This window comes from Carassius gibelio, chromosome B3 (genome assembly GCF_023724105.1).
Source record: "Carassius gibelio isolate Cgi1373 ecotype wild population from Czech Republic chromosome B3, carGib1.2-hapl.c, whole genome shotgun sequence".
NCBI lineage: Eukaryota > Metazoa > Chordata > Actinopteri > Cypriniformes > Cyprinidae > Carassius > Carassius gibelio.
In genome coordinates, this window is record NC_068398.1 from 11,821,083 (window position 1) to 11,846,185 (window position 25,103).

Below are 25,103 nucleotides of genomic sequence, written 5' to 3' on the forward strand. Positions count from 1 at the left end.
CCTTGACTGAATGATTTATTTATATTCTTTTTGAAATCTTTAATGCATTGAATCATGATTGAGGCAGGGATCTTCAGTGGTAACGGCTGGAGAGAGCGGCCACAACGACGGACAGGAATTTCTGCCAGGTGGCCTGAACAGCGGGGTTGAACTCGGACCTAAATGAAGTCGCAACGACGATGGTGAGACAGTCGGCCAACAGCTGTGTGAATCAGGAAAACGTGCATTTGTTAGGCAACAACAGTCGAGGTGCTACGATATCCTTATCATAAGCTCAAACTTGGAAAATAAAGAAGTAGGCATTTACCCTGAAGTTGTCTGGATCAACGTTGAGTGTGTTGCAGTGCAGCTGGCTGAGCTCAGAGTAAGTGGCTTTGATGCCATCCAAGTTCTTCACGGCTTTGTCTAACGCATTTAACACGGTTTTCCCATGGTTTGCCACCTTAAGATTAGCCAGGACTGCAGACGCACTGGAAAGGTTTCCAAAGGAACCGAAATACCTCTGTGTCCAGGGATATACAATCAGCACTCTGTCATGTGAAAGAATGAAAACACGTAAATCCAACACCTGTTCAGGATGCATCACTGATTGAACAAGCTGTTGTGTATGTCATCATTTAGCCACACACTGTTAAATTACCTTGCCAGAGTCTGGGGTCCGATTTTATCGACGTTGATTTTGCCCCAGACACTTGCAATAGTCTTGCGCTCGGAATCCGACCACTCCACCATTGTGATTATCTCTTTACTTTTTTAACTAGTGTGAATGCTGAACATAGATGCGCGCGGAGTTTTTATTTAGAGCTTCTTGCGCTCTCCGCCCACATCAGCCGCTAAAATTAATTGGCCATGTGTGTGGTATAGCCTAGTTGGATCCGATCCTAGTTAATGTTGCATTTTGATTATAAACTACGTAGTTAGATTTGTCAGAAATATATTTCATACATTATCAAATATGTCTGGATCTATCAATCAACAAACCACGACCTTTACGTGTATTGTGCATGTTTAATCAAGGCTTTGCATGTGACCTGTCTAAATCCAAACTTTATTTACACTATAGTTATTAGCGAAACCACTAGCCAGAGGAGAGCATTATTAACAAAATCAATGGCAACTCATTAGAGTAGGCTATTCAAATTAATATTATAATATATGGACACATTAATAAGCAGCAACCAGCTGAAAAGCTCTGGTGTGGTAGGCTATTTAAATTTTACATCGAATAAACCAAAATGACCCATCTAATAACTAACTGAATTGTTTAGCCTATAGTACAAGCGCCTTTTGCTTTATCTGGACATTCAGACCCTCTCATTAAAAAACTAATTAAAAATTAAAAAACTAATTAAATTAAAAAACCCATTAAAAAATTGGTCTTAATTTGGTAAACTTTGATAACCGTGGCAGACCATGGATGTCCTTTTCCTTTTAAGTTGTCCTAACCTTTAAGTGTCCCCAAATGAGCCCAAAGCATCTCATACATGCAAAGACAGTCATCTGAATACAAACTGTCTTAGTAGAATAATTAAAACAAAACTATTTTTTAGACAAAAAACTAAAACAAAAAAATCCAGTGGACTACATTCAAATACATTCAATATATATATATTTAACCATTCAGTATTTTTGATAAAATACAGAATGATTAAATTAATTGACAAATATTCTGAGGCAACCCGATCTCACGGCAATTCGTACATTTTACACGAGGTGGCTTATTCGTACGAATTCGTACGACCACACTCGTACGAATAAGCCACCTCGTAAAATACGTACGAATTGGTCGTGAGAGAGCGTGTCTGAGAGGTGGAGCTGGTGCGTTTAAAAAAAAAAGAAAAAAAAAAAGAAAGAAACGTATACAAAACGTATTCTTCTCGTTGCCGCAGAATGCTTACTGTCTACCCTCAGACTAAAATATATTTTGCTCTTTCGCCTGATCAATCTCTCGACTCTGTCCAAGTGAAGAAACACGGAGTAACTGTTATGATTCTCGAGACATCAACCAATTCAGCACCACCTCTATGGACAGCACCTGGTATGTCGCACATAAGAAGGGCTATATCATTAGCAACCTTGTAGCCTGGAACAGCTAAACCTTTAATTAAGGCATGGGCCTACCTTTAGGGTCGTAGTGCAAAAAGACAACATAATCAGGAAAAGCAGCTCAAAGTTCTATTAGAAGAGAGGGACACCAATTTACTTACACTTAACCATTTTCTGAGTACTGAGTATCTGAGTACTGAGATCCATCCAGATAATGGCCATTAAAATATTAACCTTTATTGTTCTAAGTGTTCACAGTTTAGCAGCTAAACTTTATCTGTTGGCACGATTCACTTGCATAAGTGTTTTAGTATTTTATGTCATTATTATAAGAACTGATTGGAGCACTATATTGTTTTATGTATAGGTACTTTGTCAATGGTTGTACTTGCTAACTGGCTCAAGGACGCCTCTCTGTGCCAATCATAACAGACTTGTCCAGCTGTCCAATCAGAGCAGAGTAAGATTATGGAAGGGAAGGGGTTTGCTCCGAACTTTCTTTGAACGAATCGTTTCCTAATCATTGGCAAATTACTCTTTATATTAAATGTATATTCTGATAAAATTACAATGTTTTTTGACATTAGATGCATTTAAACATGTTGTAGGGGACACTGCGAAGAAATTGGGAAGTTAGATTTATCAGAAATGTCAAATATCTTCAAATAAGTGTGGATTCAATCATCAAAATCACGAATGGATCTTGGGTATTATGCATGCCACGAAAAAAATCGAAATAAATATTTGTGTTGTGATTTATCTAATATCACATTAGCTTTTGTCACTATAGGCGTCCATATGAAAGTCACGTTAAAATTTTACTAAAACAAACGCATTTACATTTTAATAGGGTGACGTCTAATTTGGTTTTATCTTGACAAACTCCTTCCATTTCAATGTTCTCGATAAACTGTGATAAGCATGGATATCCTGTTCTTTTTGAGTTGCTCTACCCTTTAGGTGCCATTTGGTGTCCCCAAATAATGCTAAAGTATGTGTCATAAACGCAGTAAACTGAATAGAAATTGTTCAGATAAAGCTGTTGTTAACAGTAATTATTTCAGAAAAAATTCAATACATTGTTATTGTAAGAGTTGTCACAATTCTTCAGTAAATTCATATCTCTGAATAGGCTTACCGTATTTTTGAGAATTTTTAAAAGATGTATTACATTGCTGATTAATAGTTGATTAAAAACAGCAAAATTAATTATTTGACCATATGTGTCTGAATTATTGGCTGATGTCTGAGAGGTGGAGCTGGGGCGTTATTGGTTGTGGGAGCACCCTTATCCTACACCTAAAACTCTGCTCTTGTAATAACAAGTATCAAAAAATGAGTTTGACAGCTAAGGATAAAGATGTTGTCGAGTCCTTTTGGGGTAAAATCTCTAGTCAGGCTGATGCTCTAGGCCAAGAAGCTCTGGGAAGGTAAGAGCTCTACATTAAAATACATTTTGAGACCTATAGATCAACGTTGAACATTTTTGTCAAAAATACAAAAAAACGATTCTTCTTCTTCCCACAGAATGCTTGCTGTCTACGCTCAGACTAAAATATATTTTCCACAGTGGTCTGATTATTCTCTCTGCTCAGCAGAAGTGAAGAAACATGGGAAAAATGTAATGGGAGCCATCACTGATGCTGTGGGCTGAATGGATGATCTTTTTGGTGGACTGAGCTCCTTGAGACGCAAACGGAGAGCTGTTGTCAGCGCTGCCCCGTGAATTTATCAATAAAATAGTTTCACAGGTGAAAAAGCACATGATGTTTATCAGTAGCAAGGTTCTTGAAGCAGGTCAACTTAAAGATTCACTGTTACTGGAGATGCTGCTGCTGCTATCTCTCTCTAATAATTGCAATAATTTCTGCATATAGCCTCCATATCAATAGTGCAAGCCCCTGTTATTAGCTCTAAAATTACGTTTTGGGATTTGGAATGAGGTGCATAGGAAATAAGTTCAACACACGTGATTTTAGGAGGAAACATGAAAGATATCCTACCCCCAGCACTGCACGTCTTGTATGTCTCTTCAAGACTGAGGTGAGACCTTTGAGCAAGATGCCAAAACCCCAACTTCTGCCTGGACACCACAGCAAACATTGCTGCCCACTGCCCCTGGGTGTGTGTTCATGATGTGTGTGTGTGTGTGTGTGGGTTTGTTTACTACTCCCTGCTGTGTGTGCACTTGGATGGGTGAAATACAGAGCATTTTATAATGTGCTGCAGTTAACATTTAGTTCCTTTCCTTTCCTTAAAATGAAAACTGATATAAAGTCACAGCATCAAGGCTTTAATTCTTCTTGGGTATATGTTTATGCATAAAACCAAGTAATACTTAAATAAAAACAAAATGGGTTATATATTCAATATCTCTGTAACTTAATAGATAAGTTGTAAGTTATACATTGAAGTACTGTGTAATATTAATTAACTATGTTTGTGTTTACTAGGTTTAGCATGAGGGTTAGGTTTAGAGTTAGTTGCCTGTTATTTTGCATGATTTATTGTTATTACAATAGTAAGTACATGTAACGTGTAACAAGGGCACCTTAAATAAAGTTCCCAAAAATTACATCTGTTATTCCTTTCTGTAATTACAATTAATCTGTTGACCCATCCCTTACACCTTAGCCACCTTAAACATACATCACCAAACCTGTCCCCAACCTTACTTGTTTCCCACCTCAGTAGCAAAAGTGTTTTGCAATACAACATGAACACCATAAGTACATTTTATTTATTTTCTGAAGTATATTAGTTATGGCCACCAGGACCCATCTTTTTTTAGAGTGTGCCTATTAACTAATGGCACAGCATAATGTCCCTTTTTAATTTGATAGAGGCAAGAGCAGAATAGTATACCAAAGTACTATAAAGCATAGACTTTATTGCAGTAGCACTGTCAGGATTTACAGTATAACAGGACAATGACCTCCGGCAACAGCTCAGGAAATATAAAAGAGCTATTAAAATGTTGCTCCTGCTCCAGCTTTAGTGACAGGCTGCAAGACACATGAATAGTGTTACGCAGTTTATTTAAATGTCATATTGTTAACATTTGATTATGTATTTTTATCTTTAGTCTGTAATTAATTAAGTCAAAAGTAAGGCTATGTCAAAACAAATTTGTCAAGCTGGAAAAAAACAGCAGCAAAAGTTCAACAAGTTAACTCGAAGAGTTGGCTCAGTATATCTCAGCATGGGACTTTTTTTATTTTTGTATATTTTTGTATAATATTTATTATTTTGTATATTTTTGTATATATACATATATACAGTACATTTGCAAACAGAGAAACTGACTAAAACTATTATATTTATAAAAGTAACGAAGAGTGCCAGCTTATTTTGATACTAGAGCCACTGGGGGTTGTGATAAATTTAATTTCTTTTATCAATGAATTCAAGCGGTCAACACCCACAGTGTGCAAATCTATCAAAACTGTTTTTTGCCAGGCTGGCTTGTTGCTGACTCATTAAGTCGAGTCGAAAAACATGCTAAAAGTTAAGAACAGGGTTATTTCCCTAAATTGTCATCTAGAACATGTTTCTTTTTTAAAGAGCTTTATTTTGGTCATGTAGACTGCTGGTCAGTGTTCTCTTGAAAAAATGGAAGCAAACAACATCAAAGTGCTTTTAACAATATTTTATTGATCTTATTTTATAAGAGTTAGATCTTTGTGTGAACAACTCCCGCGATCTTCTGCAATCCAGCTGGTGTTCATCGGTGATGGGAATCTAGTGGTACTGTCTGCACAGAGCGGAAACGACGACACACAGAAACTTCTGCCAGGCCTCCTGGACGTCAGCATTGAACCCAGATGGGCCAAACTTCATGGCAGCGCACACGGTGATGCAATCAGCCAGGAGCTGTAGAACAAGAGATCTATTAGGGGGCTGTTTTTCAACATAATATGAGCACAACAGTTTTCTATATTTACATCACGCAAATATTAGTTTTATTTGCGCAAACCTACCCTGAAGTTGTCGGGATCCACATGCAATTTCTCAGAGTGCATCACACTGAGTGGCGCATAGGTGGCCTTGATGTTATCCATGTTCTTGATGGCTCTCTCCAGACCTCCCATCACAGTCCTGCCGTGAGCTGCCACCTTGGGGTTACCCATGATCGCAGCGGGGCTTGACAGGTTCCCAAAGGTGGCGAAATATCTCTGAGTCCAGGGATACACGATCAGACACCTTAAATAGACAGAATCATTAAGAACAGGGTTAAATAAACTGCGCAACTGACATCATCTAACACGAAGAATATGTCTATTAAAGAATGTGATGCAATGATACCTGGCCAGGGCCTGAGGTCCGAGTTCATCGGGATTGAGCTTTCCCCACAGGCCAATGATGGCACTTCGCTCAGCATCTGTCCACTCAACCATGTCTACGTTTTAGGGTGTCCTTAGGCACTTGTTTAAGTCCAGCAGGAATCACTAGTAGAAATTCAGAAACCGGAGGACAATTTATTGATGTGTGATGTCTCCGCCCATAACAAGATGCAACATCTTATTGGTTATTTCTCCGAGCAGGTGACGCATACATGTCTGGACATCACTGATCGGACACCGTCCAAAATAATGTTTTGTGAGATGTCCTAAACATGAGTAAGCTTTTTTTCTGCCTACAAATTGTGGTTGATCAAATATATAAAATAAACATTAAACAAACAAAACATTACTAATAAATGAAAACCAAAATAAAATAAATGAAATACTAAAGCACCCTTGTAAATAGGTATTTGAATTACAATGTATGGACAGACAAATGCGATGATGCTACAAGTGTTTTCAGTTAATGATGATTTTCAAATTTCTAATTTAATGTAATATTGTATCGTCATTGATGACATGTCATCTTTTACGAGAGTTCAGGCGCCATTTATTAAAGCATATAAAATACAAAAAAATATAATAAAAATAAATAAATAGCCTACACATGTCGATTCAGTTCATTTGAACTATAAGTTAATTCTGATTTATAAGTTTTAAAATGGTGATTAAGTGGTAATAAAAAATATTAAACGGACACTTAAGCGCCTGAAAGATGTGAAAATAAAATCGTTATCTCAATTAAACAAGAAGCACACAATTGGCACGATTTTGATTGGGCAACACAAGTCGGGGATCAGCAGAAAAGCGTTTAAGGGGTGCGGTTTGGACCGATTTGACGGGTGTGCCCTTCCTTAGTTTTATATAAAAAGTGAGACACACTTCTGTTTTCGCCAACATCTTTTTCTGAAGACAATCTAACTTGAGAAAAAGAAAACGCAGCAATGAGTCTCTCTGATAAGGACAAGGCTGTTGTGAAAGCCCTATGGGCTAAGATCGGCTCCAGAGCCGATGAGATCGGCGCTGAAGCCCTCGGCAGGTAATGTTGAATCACTCTCTTCCTAAAGCTATGTAGAACTTTGTCAAATAACTTTGCAAAATAACATAAAGAAGTTAAAGTTTTGATTTATTCGAGTACCTCAAATGATCACCGAAATGAACAATGTTATTGCTTTCTTTCAGAATGCTGACCGTCTACCCTCAGACCAAGACCTACTTCTCTCACTGGTCTGACCTGAGCCCTGGGTCTGGTCCTGTGAAGAAGCATGGCAAGACTATCATGGGTGCTGTCGGTGATGCCGTTTCAAAGATAGACGACCTTGTGGGAGCTCTGTCCTCCCTGAGCGAACTTCATGCTTTCAAGCTGCGTATTGACCCGGCCAACTTCAAGGTACACCATGACAAAACTTACCTAAGAGTGTAATTTTAGACTTCTCATCATGTACATAATCGTTATAATGTGTTTCTGTGTTCCTTTTCTAGATCCTCGCACACAATGTGATCGTGGTCATCGGCATGCTCTTCCCTGGAGACTTCACCCCAGAGGTTCACATGTCAGTTGACAAGTTTTTTCAGAACTTGGCTCTGGCTCTCTCTGAGAAATACCGCTAAACTCCCGGTGGGCATCCAAACGACACGGTGCGGCACCCGTGACCAACTCAAGTGTGATGTCTGAATAACATTTCTCAATAAAAGGCAGAGAATAAGGAACTGAGTCATGTCTTATTTTTATCTCTCATATTTGAATTGATCATATGGAAAAGAATTGGCCTATGTTGTTTATTTGATAAAAGCATTCTGCTTCCACATTTGTTGTGTCCCTTTGCAAATAAACTCACCAAAGCTGCATTTATATGATCAGAGTACAAGAAATGGGTTTTTAAAATAACCATTATGTGTATGAACTTGAGTTAACACGGTTCATGATTAGTCGATATTTACATATCAAACCACTGTAAATATTTGGTTTCCGTATGATATTGGCTGTGTCCGAGTCTTATACACAATCAGAACAATGAGAAATATGATGTTTGACGGGGTTTCTTCAAGTTTTTCCATTACAGATATGAAAAAAACTCATATTTTCAAAAGTCAATTTAAAATGCTTATAAAAGTGCACTTTTAAAAATTCATTATTTTGCATCTGTGTTTGCCTTTAATTACCAAAAAAAGTTTTGACATATGGTATGTCTGTAAAGTTAACTGCAATTTTAGTATAGTTTTGTAGTACCTTTATTACCCCACGGCTTAAAAAAAAATGCTACAATTGATGAATTATGAAATTCAGATTTCAATTACAGACCTGGGATGAATTGAAGTTATTAAAAATGAGCTACAGCCTTGAAATCACTATTATACATGAACACCATTCTCCACCCCAGTTCTCCTGAGGTCAAAGAAGATTTTGTCCGTGTACACATATTAAGATTTTACAAGACAAAACAAGGGAGATATAAAATAGCGACACTCTTGCTCATTCTGATATATAAAATCTTCATATGCTTTTCATCATATTAATGCCGAAATTTCATTAAATTATCAGAGCTGAACAGAGAGGGTTAACATTTTCTATAGTCTACTTGACCCACAAAGACAGGACAGGTTTTTGAAAAAGTAGGTCTACTGTATATTAAATTGCTCATTATTTAAAGAAATATCTGAAATATTTGTTTCATTTTTTCTTTTCTTTTTCTGCACGGAATCCTAAAGGTGATTTAATAGTCAAGAAAGGATGCTAAATAGGCTATTTTGAATATTTGTCTCGCACAGTTTTCATGATCTGTGATAGCGGAAGAAACATGCAGACAACCCAGCTAGCTTACATTAAGCGAAATATTTTTTAAATATTGTAAATTTATTTGTCCACCAGGCTAACTAAACTTATATTGCGGAACATGAGAATGGTGGGCGCAGGCTGTGGGTTTAACCCTTTGACGCATCTGATGCTGGGGTAAAGGTAAACCATATAGGCTACCTCAGGAATAAGTGTCAAATCCTTTTATTTTCAGAACACCAGACAGGTACAAAAACAAAATCAGCTAAATGTCAGACATGGTTTCATCAATTTAACAATATTGTTCTTGTAATTTTTTTTTTTTTCTGTTACAGAAAATATATCTGTCCACTACAGTGGACATCATGCACTAAAGGTATGATTCAGCCTATGGGCCTATATATGGATTCTGCCTTATTTTGCACGTTTTATTAAAATTATGATATAATTTATAATTCAATTGTTTTGTTAAACAGAAATATTAAATAGTCTTCAGATTTGATCATTTATTTAACTTCTTACAGTCTATTTATTTATGAGTTCATATAAAAGTGTATATACGATGTGTTAATGATTGCGTTCGAGTTGATGCATGGTGATATAATAATTAATGCATCAAATGACTATACTAGTTGTTTATTTGAACATAAGTATGTTTTTATCTCACTATGTGATGGGCTTAGGAACTTGTAATGTTAGCCACCTTATAGTCTATTTAATCAAGATGTCCAGGGCCGGGTTTCCCGATAACGATGTATCTTAGCTCTTAAGAGCGTTTTCTACGTGCAAACTTACGAACGCTCGCAGCAATTCCACGAGCGTTTCCCAAAAATGCACTTAACATGAACGCGCGAGAACGCGCTCTACGTGCTACTTACGAGTCGCTGTCCATTCGCTAAGTGCTGAAATTGAACCTTATATGGAATCGTATTCTGAACGTTTAACCTAATAATTGTCATCTGTTTTGGATTACCAATAAAGACAATCAAGTCTTTATAAAGCACCTACATACAGGCGGAGACACTGACAAAATGGCTGAACAAAAAACAAACAAGAAAAGATACCTTTCAAAAGGATGAAATTAATGTCCTCTTAGAGGAGATAGAGAAAAACAAAGATGTGATTTTAACCAGATTTAAAGGACACCATACTAATAAAGAAAAACAAAACATCTGGGAGGACATTGCTACCGAACTAACTGCAACCAGGGGTGTTCAAAGGTCAGGGAAGGAGGTCCGCAAGAAGTGGCAGGATTTTGCAAGCCTGGCAACAAGGAAGAGGGCACTGCAGAGGACTGCAATTGAAAAAACAGGTGGTGGACCCTAACTCAACCTGAGCCTGAGCCTGAACCTGAGTCAGGTCCTTCATGCTCAGAGGAACCATCAGTTTCATCTGCCATCTCCGAGCACCTACCATCTCCTAGTCCTCCAAAAAACCCTCCCAGGCCACAGCCTCCATCTTCAGTTCATTCAGTTCTTTTGTTCATTCATTTAATTTAGATGTGTTTTTTATCTTGTTTCCCCCTTTTTTTTATTTCATTTATAAATTCATGTAAACACAAAAACGAGTACAATAAAGTGTACAATAATACAATCAAAATATTATTATATTACTCGCGTTGCAGTGTGTTAAATCTAGATAAAAGTGTAATCTGCCGGTTGTCCTGCAGGTGTCCTCATAAATCTGTCTTCTTACGATGCACTTGGGGATGTACGATTACTCCAGAGCACTCGTAGATCTACGAAGATTTTCAAGTGCTACTTAAGCTACGATGCTTTTGGGAAACAGACCGTAATATTAAGATCAATCGTACGATCGTTTTTACGATCAACTTAGGCTTACGATGCTTTTGGGAAACGCAGCCCAGAACAGGTTTGATGCACTGTGAAGTTGTAATTGCCATGACGCATTAGCCTAGGTGACTGACATCTGCAGCAGATGTAAAATTAAATTTACAGTAGTGCTTAAATATGCTTAATAAACTGCTTAACGTTTCCAACGTCATGCATTTGCAGTGACCCCAAAGGAAGTTTCTTAATGTATTCTTCTTTTCAGAATAGGACAGTAATTAAAGTGATTTCATGCACATGAATTTCCATAGCTCTTTATTCCAAAGATCTACTACAAGCTTTTCAGTAGGTGTAATGTGTTGTAAGTTGCTTCAGAGGTATTGCAAGTATTGCATGGGCAACAATAATACAATGTTGTGTTAACATAAAAAGGTTGTAATCAAGTACTTTAAAATGCAAGTACTTCTGTACTTTTACTTAAAGAAAAATCTGTCTTTACAACTTTTACTTGGCATGGAGTAATATTTGACCAGCATTTACTTTCACTCAAGTAATAGAGTTGTACTATAGACTACTTTATCCACCTATGCTTGTAACCAACTTCTTTTCTGTATTGCACATGGCTGTGATAAGCTTCAAGGCATTGCATCTTTTTGAACGACACATCATGCGTGTAGTGTGTTTTGATTGTGTGTGTGTGTGTGTGTGTGTGTGTGTGGTATCGCTGATTTGCTGAACTTCTTACAGACAAATCAAAGCCCTCACTGAACGACACTGAGTGCATTTCTTTCTCGCCACTGGACAAGTAATTCCCCCTAGTGGGCGCATGTTCTCTCTCTCTCTCTCTCTCTCTTCCTTCAGCATGCTCTCTTTATCAGAGGTGGCCACAGCACATTGATTCGCACAACCGATTTGACACGTTTTACGCTGGATGCCTATAGCTAAAAAGATTTAAAGTATGATAAAACGTATCATATATGCCTACTTGTATTAGGCCCATATAATATTAACAGTGACCTTGATAAAGGTTAAAAGTGTAGACTATATAATAATACAAATCAAATGTATGCGTCCATTTATAACCTCATATTCCAATATCTCCATTAGATACCAAATTCAGATTGTTAATCAAATAGAAATGGAACTGAAACAGAGATAGACTTTAAAAAATATTTTAATTAGACAACTTTTTGAAAACATTCTTTACAAAACATTAGCTATGGAAAATACCAATTGATATGAACCCTGCAGACTTCCTCAATAGCTGTTACACTCTGCCTCACATCAAAATAGTACATACTGTGTCTGTGATCAAAACAAAACTGAGACAGAGCTGCACTTTCTATAACAAATATTTTTATAAAAACACGAAGTGCACATACCTCACATTTGAGAAAACATATGGGATGCTGTGTGTTAGCAGCACAATATGCATCCATAATATAAGAGACAATGAATGATTCGCCATTACTTGAGAGGTTTCCCTCATATTTCTCAAAACTGTATAACTTATGTTTACATTTATGCATTTAGCTGACGCTTTAATCCAAAGCTTATATTACTTATTTATTTTGTTAAAATTTTACACGATGTTTTATTTGTATTTTTTAATTTAATTTAAATTAATTGTAAACATTGGGTATTTGGATCGTAATACTTAACATTCCACACATTTTGTGCGCTGTCAAGCTGCTATTGTTTTGTGCAGTTTTTGTCATGCCAGTTCAGCACACTTGAAATTGATAGACGTTGGAGCCCCCTGTCGGTTAACGTAGTGGACTGATTCTGTTTAAATTTGTTAGCCCTCATTTCAAACGTAGCCAAGTTAAGACTTATGGACAGCAGGGGTCGCTGAAAGACGTCATTCTGTGATGTCAGACTTTAAAGTTTTAGGCTAGGTTCTACACATTCCATCGGCTGCCTATAATCCCAATATTATTTTAAAGCGGGGTCCTTTATGTGCAGATATGGTAGACCTACTGTAAAAAAGTAATACACACGTTGCACTATACACTTTTTTTTTTAAAGGATCCTAAATTAAGGAGATCTTGCCTCTTTTAATTACATTATGGAATTTTCGATAAACAGTTATTCAAATTCTATTTTGATTTAAGAACCTCAAATTTATCTGTTCAGAAACAATATTCTATCATATGTATTATGTCATGTATTCGATATCATCAGATTAACATTTTTCAATAAAAACGTTGCCATATTTTAAATAAGTTATAAACAGAATTCGTAGTCTCATTAGACCTATTGTTGTTTCCATATTTTTCATGTCAGGAAAACATTGTTAGAATTAACTACTTGGGTTTAGTCTTTGCAGAAGAGAAAAGTGTGCAATGATATGCATCTTTTGGGTGGACGTGGTTGATCCAGCCCACAGACATGTCACCCAATCGCCTGTCAAGGGGAGGAGTGATGAAGCGCATTTAAGTACTGCAAAGAAACTCTGTCTTGCAGCACTCTTTAGCTTCTGTTTAAGACACTTTGTCTGAACATCTAAAGTCGGAAACATGGTTGAGTGGACAGATTTTGAGAGGACAACCATCCAGAACATCTTCTCCAAGATGAACTACGACGTCGTTGGTCAGCAAGCACTGGCAAGGTATTGAGTTTTGGCAAATATAATAACTCAAAGCGGCCATCTAGTTTCTTTGCTGTGCTCTAATACAATGCTCTTTCTCTTCGTTCTGGTTTGTAGATGTCTGATCGTTTACCCTTGGACCCAGAGGTACTTCGGCAACTTTGGAAACCTGTACAATGCCGCTGCCATCATGGGAAACCCCATGGTTGCTGCTCACGGTAAAGTCGTGCTGCATGGCCTTGATAGAGCCGTGAAGAACATGGACAACATCAAAGCCGAATATGCTGAACTGAGCGTGCTGCACTCCGAGAAGCTCCACGTGGATCCTGACAACTTCAAGGTGAGATGAACGTGTTTATTACCAAGCCTTGTTCTGACTCCAGTGCTCATCCCTTCTGTCTATGACCGTGTACACTTGTGTCCTCCCACAGCTTTTGGGTGACTGTCTGACCGTCGTCTGTGCTGCACAGCTGGGTGCTGCTTTCACCCCTGAGGTCCAGGCCGCTTTCCAGAAGTTCCTCGCCGTCGTGATCTCCTCCCTTCAAAGACAGTACCACTAGAAACAAAACCTGCTGTGACTGTTACACAGAGGATCATCTGATGCTTAAACAAAACAATATGTTCTTCTGAGCTGAAGCAAATAAATGTTTCATGATTCAATATGCAGTGTATCCTGTGTTTTTTATATTCGTATGAATTCACAGTTCATTATATTCTTATAAATGCTATTTTTTATAATTAGGCTATACATAGCAATTTACATTTACATTTACATTTAATCATTTAGCAGACGCTTTTATCCAAAGCGACTTACAAATGATAACAATAGAAGCAGTCAGGTCAACAAGAGAACAACAACAGAATATTTTGAAATAAGGATGGCCTTTTAGAGAAGTTACAGAGTTGGACAGTTCTACAGTTATTTTATTTGAAACAGACACAAATATTAACACAAATACAGATTGCAAACATCGATTGTTGAATTATATTTTTTAAAATAGGCTTAATAATGGTTATATTTGATGTAATTGTGAACGGGACTGACAAACAAATAACATGATACTGTCATTTTAAAAATGTGTGTTAAGGTGGAACAAGTATTGATTCATAATCAAATGGAAACGTCAAGCCTTTTAAAATAATAAACAATTAAGGGTAAGCAAAAATAGATACATCAAAACGAAATAATAAATACGTTTATAAATGAACAAAAACAAACAAACCAAAAATGAAAATAATACATTTATTGGTGTAAATAAAATATTAAAATAATTATTTTATTTTATTTTATTTAATGAAATAATAATGATTTTTCATTTTTTTTAATTCTATTTTTTAACATTATTTTGTTTTTCTTGAACAAAAGCGAAATTTTGATATAAAGATATTAAACTAAAACCATTGAAACCTGTTACGGAAATGTTGAAATGTATAGTAGGCCTAAATTAATTTGATTATGTGCATATCAAATTCAGTATGTATGTATAGGCTATATATATATATATATATATATATATATATATATATATATATATATATATATATATATATATATATATATATATATATATATATATTCGATACAAATACGAATAGTTCTGATGGTCGACCATGTTAAGATTCGGGCTAAAATTAATGTTCTTAATGAATGGTTATGAGTTATAATTAAAATATAATTTATTAGATTTAAGACGTCCATATATCTGTGACTAATTATATTTTGCATTGAGGTTTATTTTATTGATTTTTGATAAAATATAATTTATTAGATTTAAGACGTCCATATATCTGTGACTAATTATATTTTGCATTGAGGTTTATTTTATTTTATTTTATTTTATTTTATTTTATTTTATTTTATTTTATTTTATTTTATTTTATTTTATTTTATTTTATTTTATTTTAGGCAGCCGCATTGGGCAGCATGGGTTACCGCCCGCGCACCCAGCTTTCAGACAGTACTTTCTTGTATTCTTTAAATTTAATTTCAGACATTTTATGTTGTGTTATTTTAATGACAAAATGTGACAGCTTTTTATTGTGGCGTGATGGCACATTCATGGTTCGCGCAAGCACGACTCATTGCACTCACGTCCTTCGCTTTTGCACAGTATGACGCACCAACCCGATCTCACGGCAATTCGTTTACAAGGTGGCTTATTCGTACGACCACACTCGTACACATTCATACGATTTAAGGCATCTAGGGCATCAAAGGAGCCAGAACTGCTACTGATTAGTGACATATACTTGGCTCTTTGTACGTTGAAGGACTTTAATCGCAACAATTATAAACCATCCAAAATATAGTAGGTAGACTAATGAATCTCAAATACTTTACACCTCTGCCTGTAGGCATATGCTTAAGCTTGAGAAATTCTTATATCATTATATTTTTTTATATACAAAGGTTAAAGTTTATTGATTTAGTTGCTGTTTTTTTCATCTTTGATTTATTTATTTATTATTTATTTTTGTGGTTAGTCAGACTAAACACTTTTGTTATAAAACGTCCACAGCGAGTTTCAAGAGATAAAATAATATGTTTATTGGCTGGTAGTTCCATACAATGAATGAAACAGTTGCAATATTTTGTCTCTCCATTTGCAATAGTTTACCACGTTATGACAACAGAGCTGTTTTTATAACACTGAAAGGTCTATGAAAGAAGGAAGAAGAAAAAACATGCACAAAAAACGTTTAGTTAATGTTTTTCATAATCATTTATTGCATCATAAGACAGAATGTTTATACAGGTATATATCTGGTCTGACGCAGTTCGACTTCATCACAATGTCATGAATTTATCTGTACTTCTCGGCCAGAGCCAGGGCCAAAGCACTGAGGAACTTGTCCATAGAAACATGGACCTCTGGGGTGAAATCGTTGGGGAACATAGTGGCCAGAACCACGAGGATGTTGTGGGACAGAATCTATGAAAACACAGGAAACAAATTAAGTTAACGTGACTTAACGAGAGCAGTATTCGGTATTGACTAAAGATGAAATTCTTTGCACTTACCTTGAAATTGGCGGGGTCCACGCGCAGCTGGAAAGCATGAAGCTCGCTGAGGTTCAGGAGGCCAGAGGTAAGGTCATCGATTTTGCTGACAGCCTCAGCAACGCCGCCCATCACAGTCGCCCCGTGCTTCCTCACTGGGGCAGAGCCGGGGCTCAGGTCCTTCCAGTGAGCGAAATAGGTTTTGGTCTGGGGGTAGACCACCAGCATCCTGGACACACACAATGAACTGAATGACAGATACATGCCCGAAGAAAACTTTGTGACTCAGCTTAGATTAATAACCTTACCTAGAAAGAGCATCTTGACCAATGTCATCAGCCTTTCCTGCGATCTTGGCCCAAAAGCCTTTGACGGTAGCTTTGTCTTTGGCAGAGAGACTCATTGTGGAAGGATGACTTTGCAGCAAACTTCTGTAGTCTGCTGCAAGAGGACTGGCGGTTTTTATAGAAGATACACCCAAGACCCTCCTCTCTCCCCAAAGATGACTTATCAGACCGTGGAAGAGTGCCAAAATGTTTCGGTTTTTCTCAAGACATACTTCGTCTTTTCTATCCACTTTATTATTATTATTATTATTATTATTATTATTATTATTATTATTATTATATAAATTAGCAGTTAATACATTGAAATTAATGTTAATGTAATAACCTCCACTTCTAATTCGAATGAACAACATACAGCGATACTGTAATTTTTTTTTAATTTAATTAATTAATTTTTTGTTGAGTTTACTGCGAAACTACAACTTTTCACGTGAGGCGCCATTAAACACGTGTGTGTAGTTGGAACTGAGGGAGTTGGGACACCAAAACTTGCTGGGAGCTACATTAACCGACCCATGGTTTTCGCTCCTCTGCATGGTGTTCTCATTAATTTGGGAAAAATTAAAGGATGTAGACATAGCCGATTCTCTAAACAAATATCGTTAACATTAAACACCAGTGTTTTAACTCTTTAGGGTACTTTTACCACTGTACAAAAGTCGGCTACTTCTTGTCTTTATGAACTGTTTATAGGCAGGCTGTCATTGTTCATCTTTTGTTCAGTTAGTAGACAACTGAAAGAAACAACATGAACAAATGACAAGTTTTTACTTCATAGATTTTGTGGTGCAGAACACATTTGCAGATAAATGGAAGGCACAGTTCAACTTTATAAAACTAATTTATATGTTCAGAATTCCATATTTGCTATTTTATTTTATTTATGTCTCTCACATGCAGTCTACAATCCGATAGCTATAATTGTTCTTTAAAATGCTTACACGTTCAAATAAGTAAAAAACAAAAACAAAACAAAACAAAAACATGCACACAGTAGGCCTAGAGTGGTTACTGCTTTTTATCAAAAATATTGTTAAAATCATCTGTTTAAGTTTAGTCTTTGCAGATATCATAAGAGAAAAGTATGTAATGATATGCATCTTCTGGGTGGACGTGGTTGATCCAGCCCACAGACATGTCACCCAATCGCCTGTCAAGGGGAGGAGTGATGAAGCGCATTTAAGTACTGCAAAGAACCTCTGTCTTGCAGCACTCTTTAGCTTCTGTTTAAGACACTTTGTCTGAATATCTAAAGTCGGAAACATGGTTGAGTGGACAGATTTTGAGAGGACAACCATCCAGAACATCTTCTCCAAGATGAACTACGACGTCGTTGGTCAGCAATCTCTGGCAAGGTATTGAGTTTTGGCAAATATAATAACTTAAAGCAGCCATCTAGTTTCTTTGCTGTGACTAATACAATGCTCTTTCTCTTCGTTCTGGTTTGTAGATGTCTGATCGTTTACCCTTGGACCCAGAGGTACTTCGGCAACTTTGGAAACCTGTACAATGCCGCTGCCATCATGGGAAACCCCATGGTTGCTGCTCACGGTAAAGTCGTGCTGCATGGCCTTGATAGAGCCGTGAAGAACATGGACAACATCAAAGCCGAATATGCTGAACTGAGCGTGCTGCACTCCGAGAAGCTCCACGTGGATCCTGACAACTTCAAGGTGAGATGAACGTGTTTATTACCAAGCCTTGTTCTGACTCCAGTGCTCATCCCTTCTGTCTATGACCGTGTACACTTGTGTCCTCCCACAGCTTTTGGGTGACTGTCTGACCGTCGTCTGTGCTGCACAGCTGGGTGCTGCCTTCACCCCTGAGGTCCAGGCCGCTTTCCAGAAGTTCCTCGCCGTCGTGATCTCCTCCCTTCAAAGACAGTACCACTAGAAACAAAACCTGCTGTGACTGTTACACAGAGGATCATCTGATGCTTAAACAAAACAATATGTTCTTCTGAGCTGAAGCAAATAAATGTTTCATGATTCAATATGCAGTGTATCCTGTGTTTTTTATATTCGTATGAATTCACAGTTCATTATATTCTCATATATGCTATGAAAGACTGCCATTTCCAACTAAAACAATTCATAGCTTAATCATAGGGGAACTTGTATATTGAAATATAACGAAGCCTTTTAATAATAAATAATACATTTTTAATTTTTTTAATCACTTTTAATAATTAACAATAAATAGTAAACATGAAAATAGATCCTACAAACAAAAGAATCAGTCAATAAGTTAGTAACTGAACAAAAACAAACAAAACAAACAGATAAATTATCTATATATTATTCTAGGCATAAATAGCCTGATATATTTTATAAATAAATACGCCGTTTGTCGGTGTAAATAAAAGAATGGAATGTACCAAAGAAAAGTTTTGAGACATTTGACCCCCTATAGAAATATTAAAGTTCACTGAAAATGTAAAAACAACTGATTATCGAAAGTTTTTCAAATCGTTTTAATAGGCAAGAAACATTGAATTTCTTAGATTTCAAGAAGTTAATAATTGAAGACAAATGGAGCAAATACATTTTTGTAAATATAATTACTCAATTAAAGGTATCTCAGCCATGTGAATGGAGAAAAGTTTCCACATTTATTTGTATAAAGCTGTATGTCGGGGAGAGTGGGGACGGTTGCAGCGTGGCTTATTTCTTCAATCAGGAATGAACTAAAGTGATGATATTAATACTGCACATGCTCAATCTGCACCTCAGCCTTTCTAGCCGAAATCAACCAAATGTGACTATTCCTTGAACAAATATATTTTTTCTTAGCTTCTAAAAGGAATAATAAGGTTCTATCTGCGTTCTGAGAAGTTTTGATACATTGAGTTTTAAAGTTTTTGCGTTCCATGCATAGACTTCTGTACATAGAACCCTGTCTGTTACTCAAAAGTCCCGAAATGTTCACAGCTTACAAAAGAAACAATAATATGTAAATAAATTGTCAAAAAATAAGAATATGTGAATAACTCAATTTTGACAAAAAAATTAAGATATAACATTATAATTCCAAGGCGACGATGTGTCAAAGATATTGTGTCAAGCTAATATACCAAATTTTAATGACTGTTGCAACCGTACCTTCTTGTGGGGTCAGTTGCAACATTTGACTCTGTATATTCAAGCATAATTTGTTTGTATATGTGTTACAGCAATGCTAGTGAGTAGCTGACTGATGTGGCTTTATTGTATTAAAATTCTGCCTTTCTAATGCAAACAGTCTCTGTGAAACTAAAGCAAAGGCAAAAAGTGTTGCAACCCTCCCGATCTCCCTATATATACTCGAAGTATGCAAGTGTAAAAAAGCTCGAAGTATGCAAGTGTAAGAAAGCAACATTCATTTTTTTCTTGAGGGAAAATGTAAATTTGATCAGTTTTCTCAATCTAAGACCTGTGATGGAACCTTTTAAAGAAAAGTTCAAATGTATAGCTATATTGTTATAGGCTATGTGCTATGTGAATATTCAACAACTTTACTATTTATTATTTTATTATATATTTGAATGTTATTATATACAAATACAAATAGTTCTTTAACAGACTGGTCGAAAGAATGAATGAAACTATGAAACTGGATGAAACAATGAATGAGTTGTATTTATCTTCACGTTAAGGTGTTTTTAAAACACTGCATGTGTATGACAAAAACATGCACCAAAGACGTCTAGTTAATGTTTTTCATAATCATTTATTGCATCATAAGACAGAATGTTTATACAGGTATATATCTGGTCTGACGCAGTTCGACTTCATCACAATGTCATGAATTTATCTGTACTTCTCGGCCAGAGCCAGAGCCAAAGCACTGAGGAACTTGTCCATAGAAACATGGACCTCTGGGGTGAAATCGTTGGGGAACATAGTGGCCAGAACCACGAGGATGTTGTGGGACAGAATCTATGAAAACACAGGAAACAAATTAAGTTAACGTGACTTAACGAAAGTAGTATTCGGTATTGACTAAAGATGAAATTCTTTGCACTTACCTTGAAATTGGCGGGGTCCACGCGCAGCTGGAAAGCATGAAGCTCGCTGAGGTTCAGGAGGCCAGAGGTAAGGTCATCGATTTTGCTGACAGCCTCAGCAACGCCGCCCATCACAGTCGCCCCGTGCTTCCTCACTGGGGCAGAGCCGGGGCTCAGGTCCTTCCAGTGAGCGAAATAGGTTTTGGTCTGGGGGTAGACCACCAGCATCCTGGACACACACAATGAACTGAATGACAGATACATGCCCGAAGAAAACTTTGTGACTCAGCTTAGATTAATAACCTTACCTAGAAAGAGCATCTTGACCAATGTCATCAGCCTTTCCTGCGATCTTGGCCCAAAAGCCTTTGACGGTAGCTTTGTCTTTGGCAGAGAGACTCATTGTGGAAGGATGACTTTGCAGCAAACTTCTGTAGTCTGCTGCAAGAGGACTGGCGGTTTTTATAGAAGATACACCCAAGACCCTCCTCTCTCCCCAAAGATGACTTATCAGACCGTGGAAGAGTGCCAAAATGTTTAACTTTTTTCACGACTTTCTTGCTTCTTCTTCATTTAATACGCTTCTATTCAATCATTTAACAATTAATTAAATGGAAGTTAATTCATTTAATAATTAACAATCTATAACTTTGATGAATATCATATGGTGATAATGCATTTTGTTTTAATTTTTTTAGGATTCTGCAAAAGTACAGAATACAACTTTCACATAACGAGCATTTCAAAATATGCAGCCTATAGCTTTTTTTTCGTAAAAGCACGCTTAATCTGTTTATATATGAATTGGTTGATTTTGTCATATTCCAAATTTACTTTATGCAAATTAAATATTATATAATTCTTGCCACGCCTTGCTGAGAAAATGTATGTTATGCTTATCTTTGAAATGGTCTGTTATCAAAAGACTGCGGGCGGCCTCTCTCCCTTAAGTGTAGATAAGCCACATTTCAACAGTTTTTAAAATCTTGTAACAGGGAGATATTTGGAAAAAATATTTAAAAATAAAACTTGAAAGCAATAGCTCTCAGAAGAGCACAAGTTGCTCAGAAGAGCACGAGCTGGACCGATGTTTATTTGACGTTTTGTCAAATGGTCGTATTATATGCACGCCACACCAAAGTCAATTTTTACATAGCAATACCACAATTTTGTTTTTATATGGCGTACTATATGCATTTTCATGAGACCGCACTCAAAAATCAGGCAGTTTTTTCATTAAAAAAAAAAAAACAGTTTAGTAGGCTATGTTGGCGTGGGCAGTTTTCGCAGATATGATACGCATCTACTCCACAACCCTGACCCATTGCGTATCATATGCACGACAAAGTCCGTACATGTAGCTAAATAGTACGCCAAATAAAAACATGAACTCTTGCTATTGATATACGCACTTTGATGAGATCCGGTAGAAAAGTAATATAATTCTGGCCAGCTGAATAAGTTTTGTGTCAAAACTAATCAACACACCTGAAATAATCAATCAAGGTCTTCGGGCACATTTGAAAATGTGAAATTTAAACCAAATAACCAGCAGGTGCCGTTTTGAAGGCAGATCTCGTGAATACTCCGCTATGCCTCACATTGCGCTGTTGAACTGTTTACAGGAAACAGATATGGGTGATATCGACATATCAGCCCTGTTTCAGTCCAAGTTCATTTTGGCACATTAATGAAGCTCGTGTTTCAGCACTGATAAGTAGGCCTACTAAGGGAAAAGCTAATTTTCAGATTGGATTAACGTCATTTGGACATAATTCATGACATATGTTTTGCAGGATTACATGATTATACAAGCGGGTGACTGATATAAATAAACGCGACCTCACTAACAAATAGTGCCATCGCATCATTGAAGTATCAACTGCTAACCGATCATGGTGGAGTGGACTGACGCTGAGCGCAAAGCCATCAAAGATGTGTGGGGAAAACTAAAAGGGGATATTATTGGTCCCCAGGCTTTGGCAAGGTGAGTGTGTCCAATCTGTTAATCTGAATGCAATTAGTTGGCTTCTTTGACATTTACACGTGTTCCTCCACAGATGTCTCATCGTGTACCCTTGGACTCAACGCTATTTTGGCTCATTTGGGTCCTTGAGTGACGCCGCAGCCATTATGGCTAATAAAAAAGTGGCTGCTCACGGCAAGGTTGTGCTCAACGGACTCGGAAGAGCGGTCCAGAGCATGGATGACATCAAGAACACCTATGCGCCCTTGAGCGTGTTGCACTCCGAAAAGCTTCACGTGGATCCAGACAACTTCAGGGTGGGTCTTCGCTTTTGAGTTTGAATCTGAGTATGGGTACGAGGAGAGGTTAAATAATAACTCGCATGACCTTTTAAAAAATTAATGCATCACATTTTTTATGCATCTTTAACCGTACACATGCCCAAAAACTTCTTAGTGGAAAAGATTCTTTAGATTAATACAATGTCACGCAAAACAACTGTCCACAGAAAGGTTATTTTTGGAAACCCAAAATGGTTCATATTGCATCCTTTTAAAAACGTATATAGTTTTAGAGTGTATTTGTGAAAATTTGAACACCTTGTGATTTTCTCCTCAAAGCTCCTCGGTGATTGCCTGACCATTGTTGTGGCTTCCCAGCTCGGTCGTTCCTTCACTCCAGACATTCAAGCAGCATGGCAGAAGTTTCTGGCAGTCGTAGTCTCAGCACTTGGAAAACAGTACCATTAAGTTAACATCTGGTTTTGAAAAGCTGCACAGAAATATGTATGTGCATCTTCCAATTAATAAAACAATAAACAAACCAGTGTTGTTCTGTTATTGATGTTTGCACTGCATGAAATGTTGTAATCTTAATAGCATCCTCTTATTATTGGCTACAGGCATCTGGATTGTAAATTAACACTTTTGGTTTGGAATCCTATCTTACAAAGGGAAATATTTACTTGGAAAAACCTTTTAGCGACTACTTTCTGATTTCAGCACTGGACAGCGCCACATACAACACATCCGATCCTACCAGGCACTCTTAAATCAGACTAAATCGTTAAATACATTTTGTTTCTGTCATAAAAAAAGACCTGATGCTTACCTGCGGTTCGGAGAAAATATGGAGACAGATGGTTGGTTCCAGATGTGCATTTTGCGTGCAGTTAAAAGTCAGTGGCTGATGCAAAGAGGTGTTATGTCAAGCATTTTGAATGGTTGACCAGATAAGAAAGCTTGAATCTCTTACAGTCTTGGCACAGTAGCCTGTCAATCTTATTTTCTCCACCCATCCTTAACACCAAAAGGGCAACAAAACGTCAAAATAATAAGGTCTCGACTCAAATGTTCCTTGTGATACGTTTGTTTACTGTTTGTGAAAAATGCATTATGCTGCGCTGTATATTTGTAATGTGCACATAACAGTTCGTTTGTAATACCCCACCATAAACAATTCATAACTGTTTATTTATTTAAAGAGCAAACAGCATTGTTGAAAATCGGAATGAATTTAATCTGTGAGGGCTGATGGAGGGTAGTTTTCATTACAACTACTTGACCAACAATTAAAATGGAAAAATTTGACTTAGACACATGTAGGCCTATTTATTATTCAAACTTTACAGAGACAGAACAATTACAGCGAGCCCTCCGAGCCTTTCATTATGAAGGACATCCTATAATTGCTCTATACTTTTGAAGTGTAACTAACAAATGCATACATACATAAATAATTAGGTGTGTCATTACATTCGACACTGTATAAAACATATTTTAAACGTGTTTTGAGCTGCTATATTTTTTGGATTAAGATTGCTGGTGGTACATGCAACACGTTATCAATATTTTGTCATGAAAACAAATATGCGACTCAAATAAATAATAACTTAAGATATGCTGATGTCGTAAACGAATGAAAGAACATCATGTTTCAGTTGAATCAAATGAATGGACAATGGCCAGAAGTGAGGGGAAACTGACTATAATATTTACATTTCAGTAATAGTATGCTTTCAGCTTGCATTTATGAAGGGGTGGGTTCTTAAAAAAAGATTTAGCTTCTGACCAGGGAGTATTTAGCTTAAAATGCAGAAATATCAATATGCAGAAATTCTGTTTATAACCAACCTACTTAATTTCCATGAGGACAACAGTCTATTAAATATTGAACATATAGCCGACAAACAGGTTAGTACATTTAAAACTATAACTTATTTTTTAATTGCGTTATGCTTTTTAATCTAAGTTTTTTCATAGT

General features: G+C 36.7%; 8 protein-coding genes and 1 pseudogene across 8 annotated transcripts; 5 read left to right on the forward strand and 4 right to left on the reverse strand.

Moving 5' to 3' along the window:
• hbba2 (hemoglobin, beta adult 2) lies at window positions 1-805 on the reverse strand. Its single transcript, XM_052552481.1, has 3 exons — window positions 641-805; window positions 308-530; window positions 1-202 (listed from the first exon to the last, which is right to left on the reverse strand). Exons 1-3 carry the CDS (start codon window positions 730-732, stop codon window positions 74-76), a joined length of 444 nt encoding a protein of 147 aa, XP_052408441.1. The 5' UTR covers window positions 733-805; the 3' UTR covers window positions 1-73.
• Window positions 806-1,835: 1,030 nt separating this feature from the next.
• On the forward strand, window positions 1,836-3,808 carry LOC127953332 (hemoglobin subunit alpha-like; annotated as a pseudogene).
• A 1,872-nt stretch (window positions 3,809-5,680) lies between these two features.
• On the reverse strand, window positions 5,681-6,540 carry LOC127953323 (hemoglobin subunit beta-like). The gene is made up of 3 exons (XM_052552477.1): window positions 6,352-6,540; window positions 6,027-6,249; window positions 5,681-5,919 (listed from the first exon to the last, which is right to left on the reverse strand). The coding sequence occupies exons 1-3, from the start codon at window positions 6,441-6,443 to the stop codon at window positions 5,788-5,790; spliced, it is 447 nt and encodes a 148-aa protein (XP_052408437.1). The 5' UTR covers window positions 6,444-6,540; the 3' UTR covers window positions 5,681-5,787.
• A 683-nt stretch (window positions 6,541-7,223) lies between these two features.
• Window positions 7,224-8,099, forward strand: LOC127953328 (hemoglobin subunit alpha). The gene is made up of 3 exons (XM_052552483.1): window positions 7,224-7,428; window positions 7,572-7,779; window positions 7,872-8,099. The coding sequence occupies exons 1-3, from the start codon at window positions 7,334-7,336 to the stop codon at window positions 7,998-8,000; spliced, it is 432 nt and encodes a 143-aa protein (XP_052408443.1). The 5' UTR covers window positions 7,224-7,333; the 3' UTR covers window positions 8,001-8,099.
• Window positions 8,100-13,395: 5,296 nt separating this feature from the next.
• LOC127953324 (hemoglobin subunit beta-2) lies at window positions 13,396-14,202 on the forward strand. Its single transcript, XM_052552479.1, has 3 exons — window positions 13,396-13,563; window positions 13,660-13,882; window positions 13,974-14,202. Exons 1-3 carry the CDS (start codon window positions 13,472-13,474, stop codon window positions 14,100-14,102), a joined length of 444 nt encoding a protein of 147 aa, XP_052408439.1. The 5' UTR covers window positions 13,396-13,471; the 3' UTR covers window positions 14,103-14,202.
• A 2,039-nt stretch (window positions 14,203-16,241) lies between these two features.
• On the reverse strand, window positions 16,242-17,002 carry LOC127953330 (hemoglobin embryonic subunit alpha). The gene is made up of 3 exons (XM_052552485.1): window positions 16,852-17,002; window positions 16,565-16,772; window positions 16,242-16,475 (listed from the first exon to the last, which is right to left on the reverse strand). The coding sequence occupies exons 1-3, from the start codon at window positions 16,944-16,946 to the stop codon at window positions 16,347-16,349; spliced, it is 432 nt and encodes a 143-aa protein (XP_052408445.1). The 5' UTR covers window positions 16,947-17,002; the 3' UTR covers window positions 16,242-16,346.
• Window positions 17,003-18,079: 1,077 nt separating this feature from the next.
• On the forward strand, window positions 18,080-18,883 carry LOC127953325 (hemoglobin subunit beta-2-like). The gene is made up of 3 exons (XM_052552480.1): window positions 18,080-18,245; window positions 18,341-18,563; window positions 18,655-18,883. Exons 1-3 carry the CDS (start codon window positions 18,154-18,156, stop codon window positions 18,781-18,783), a joined length of 444 nt encoding a protein of 147 aa, XP_052408440.1. The 5' UTR covers window positions 18,080-18,153; the 3' UTR covers window positions 18,784-18,883.
• Window positions 18,884-20,578: 1,695 nt separating this feature from the next.
• LOC127953329 (hemoglobin embryonic subunit alpha) lies at window positions 20,579-21,334 on the reverse strand. The gene is made up of 3 exons (XM_052552484.1): window positions 21,184-21,334; window positions 20,897-21,104; window positions 20,579-20,807 (listed from the first exon to the last, which is right to left on the reverse strand). The coding sequence occupies exons 1-3, from the start codon at window positions 21,276-21,278 to the stop codon at window positions 20,679-20,681; spliced, it is 432 nt and encodes a 143-aa protein (XP_052408444.1). The 5' UTR covers window positions 21,279-21,334; the 3' UTR covers window positions 20,579-20,678.
• Window positions 21,335-22,694: 1,360 nt separating this feature from the next.
• Window positions 22,695-23,664, forward strand: LOC127953327 (hemoglobin subunit beta). The gene is made up of 3 exons (XM_052552482.1): window positions 22,695-22,862; window positions 22,936-23,158; window positions 23,462-23,664. The coding sequence occupies exons 1-3, from the start codon at window positions 22,771-22,773 to the stop codon at window positions 23,588-23,590; spliced, it is 444 nt and encodes a 147-aa protein (XP_052408442.1). The 5' UTR covers window positions 22,695-22,770; the 3' UTR covers window positions 23,591-23,664.
• The last annotated feature ends 1,439 nt before the right edge of the window (window positions 23,665-25,103 follow it).

Excerpts from the sequence above, each read along its gene's own strand:
- hbba2 (XM_052552481.1), bottom strand. The coding sequence starts at position 732 with ATGGTGGAGTGGTCGGATTCCGAGCGCAAGACTATTGCAAGTGTCTGG. Across the intron at positions 531-640 it reads GGACCCCAGACTCTGGCAAG|AGTGCTGATTGTATATCCCT; the intron begins GTAATTTAACAG and ends TTCACATGACAG. Across the intron at positions 203-307 it reads TTGATCCAGACAACTTCAGG|CTGTTGGCCGACTGTCTCAC; the intron begins GTAAATGCCTAC and ends TGATTCACACAG.
- LOC127953323 (XM_052552477.1), bottom strand. The coding sequence starts at position 6,443 with ATGGTTGAGTGGACAGATGCTGAGCGAAGTGCCATCATTGGCCTGTGG. Across the intron at positions 6,250-6,351 it reads GGACCTCAGGCCCTGGCCAG|GTGTCTGATCGTGTATCCCT; the intron begins GTATCATTGCAT and ends TGTCTATTTAAG. Across the intron at positions 5,920-6,026 it reads TGGATCCCGACAACTTCAGG|CTCCTGGCTGATTGCATCAC; the intron begins GTAGGTTTGCGC and ends CTTGTTCTACAG.
- LOC127953328 (XM_052552483.1), top strand. The coding sequence starts at position 7,334 with ATGAGTCTCTCTGATAAGGACAAGGCTGTTGTGAAAGCCCTATGGGCT. Across the intron at positions 7,429-7,571 it reads GGCGCTGAAGCCCTCGGCAG|AATGCTGACCGTCTACCCTC; the intron begins GTAATGTTGAAT and ends GCTTTCTTTCAG. Across the intron at positions 7,780-7,871 it reads TTGACCCGGCCAACTTCAAG|ATCCTCGCACACAATGTGAT; the intron begins GTACACCATGAC and ends TTCCTTTTCTAG.
- LOC127953324 (XM_052552479.1), top strand. The coding sequence starts at position 13,472 with ATGGTTGAGTGGACAGATTTTGAGAGGACAACCATCCAGAACATCTTC. Across the intron at positions 13,564-13,659 it reads GGTCAGCAAGCACTGGCAAG|ATGTCTGATCGTTTACCCTT; the intron begins GTATTGAGTTTT and ends TCTGGTTTGTAG. Across the intron at positions 13,883-13,973 it reads TGGATCCTGACAACTTCAAG|CTTTTGGGTGACTGTCTGAC; the intron begins GTGAGATGAACG and ends GTCCTCCCACAG.
- LOC127953330 (XM_052552485.1), bottom strand. The coding sequence starts at position 16,946 with ATGAGTCTCTCTGCCAAAGACAAAGCTACCGTCAAAGGCTTTTGGGCC. Across the intron at positions 16,773-16,851 it reads GGTCAAGATGCTCTTTCTAG|GATGCTGGTGGTCTACCCCC; the intron begins GTAAGGTTATTA and ends GTGTGTGTCCAG. Across the intron at positions 16,476-16,564 it reads TGGACCCCGCCAATTTCAAG|ATTCTGTCCCACAACATCCT; the intron begins GTAAGTGCAAAG and ends GTGTTTTCATAG.
- LOC127953325 (XM_052552480.1), top strand. The coding sequence starts at position 18,154 with ATGGTTGAGTGGACAGATTTTGAGAGGACAACCATCCAGAACATCTTC. Across the intron at positions 18,246-18,340 it reads GGTCAGCAATCTCTGGCAAG|ATGTCTGATCGTTTACCCTT; the intron begins GTATTGAGTTTT and ends TCTGGTTTGTAG. Across the intron at positions 18,564-18,654 it reads TGGATCCTGACAACTTCAAG|CTTTTGGGTGACTGTCTGAC; the intron begins GTGAGATGAACG and ends GTCCTCCCACAG.
- LOC127953329 (XM_052552484.1), bottom strand. The coding sequence starts at position 21,278 with ATGAGTCTCTCTGCCAAAGACAAAGCTACCGTCAAAGGCTTTTGGGCC. Across the intron at positions 21,105-21,183 it reads GGTCAAGATGCTCTTTCTAG|GATGCTGGTGGTCTACCCCC; the intron begins GTAAGGTTATTA and ends GTGTGTGTCCAG. Across the intron at positions 20,808-20,896 it reads TGGACCCCGCCAATTTCAAG|ATTCTGTCCCACAACATCCT; the intron begins GTAAGTGCAAAG and ends GTGTTTTCATAG.
- LOC127953327 (XM_052552482.1), top strand. The coding sequence starts at position 22,771 with ATGGTGGAGTGGACTGACGCTGAGCGCAAAGCCATCAAAGATGTGTGG. Across the intron at positions 22,863-22,935 it reads GGTCCCCAGGCTTTGGCAAG|ATGTCTCATCGTGTACCCTT; the intron begins GTGAGTGTGTCC and ends GTTCCTCCACAG. Across the intron at positions 23,159-23,461 it reads TGGATCCAGACAACTTCAGG|CTCCTCGGTGATTGCCTGAC; the intron begins GTGGGTCTTCGC and ends TTCTCCTCAAAG.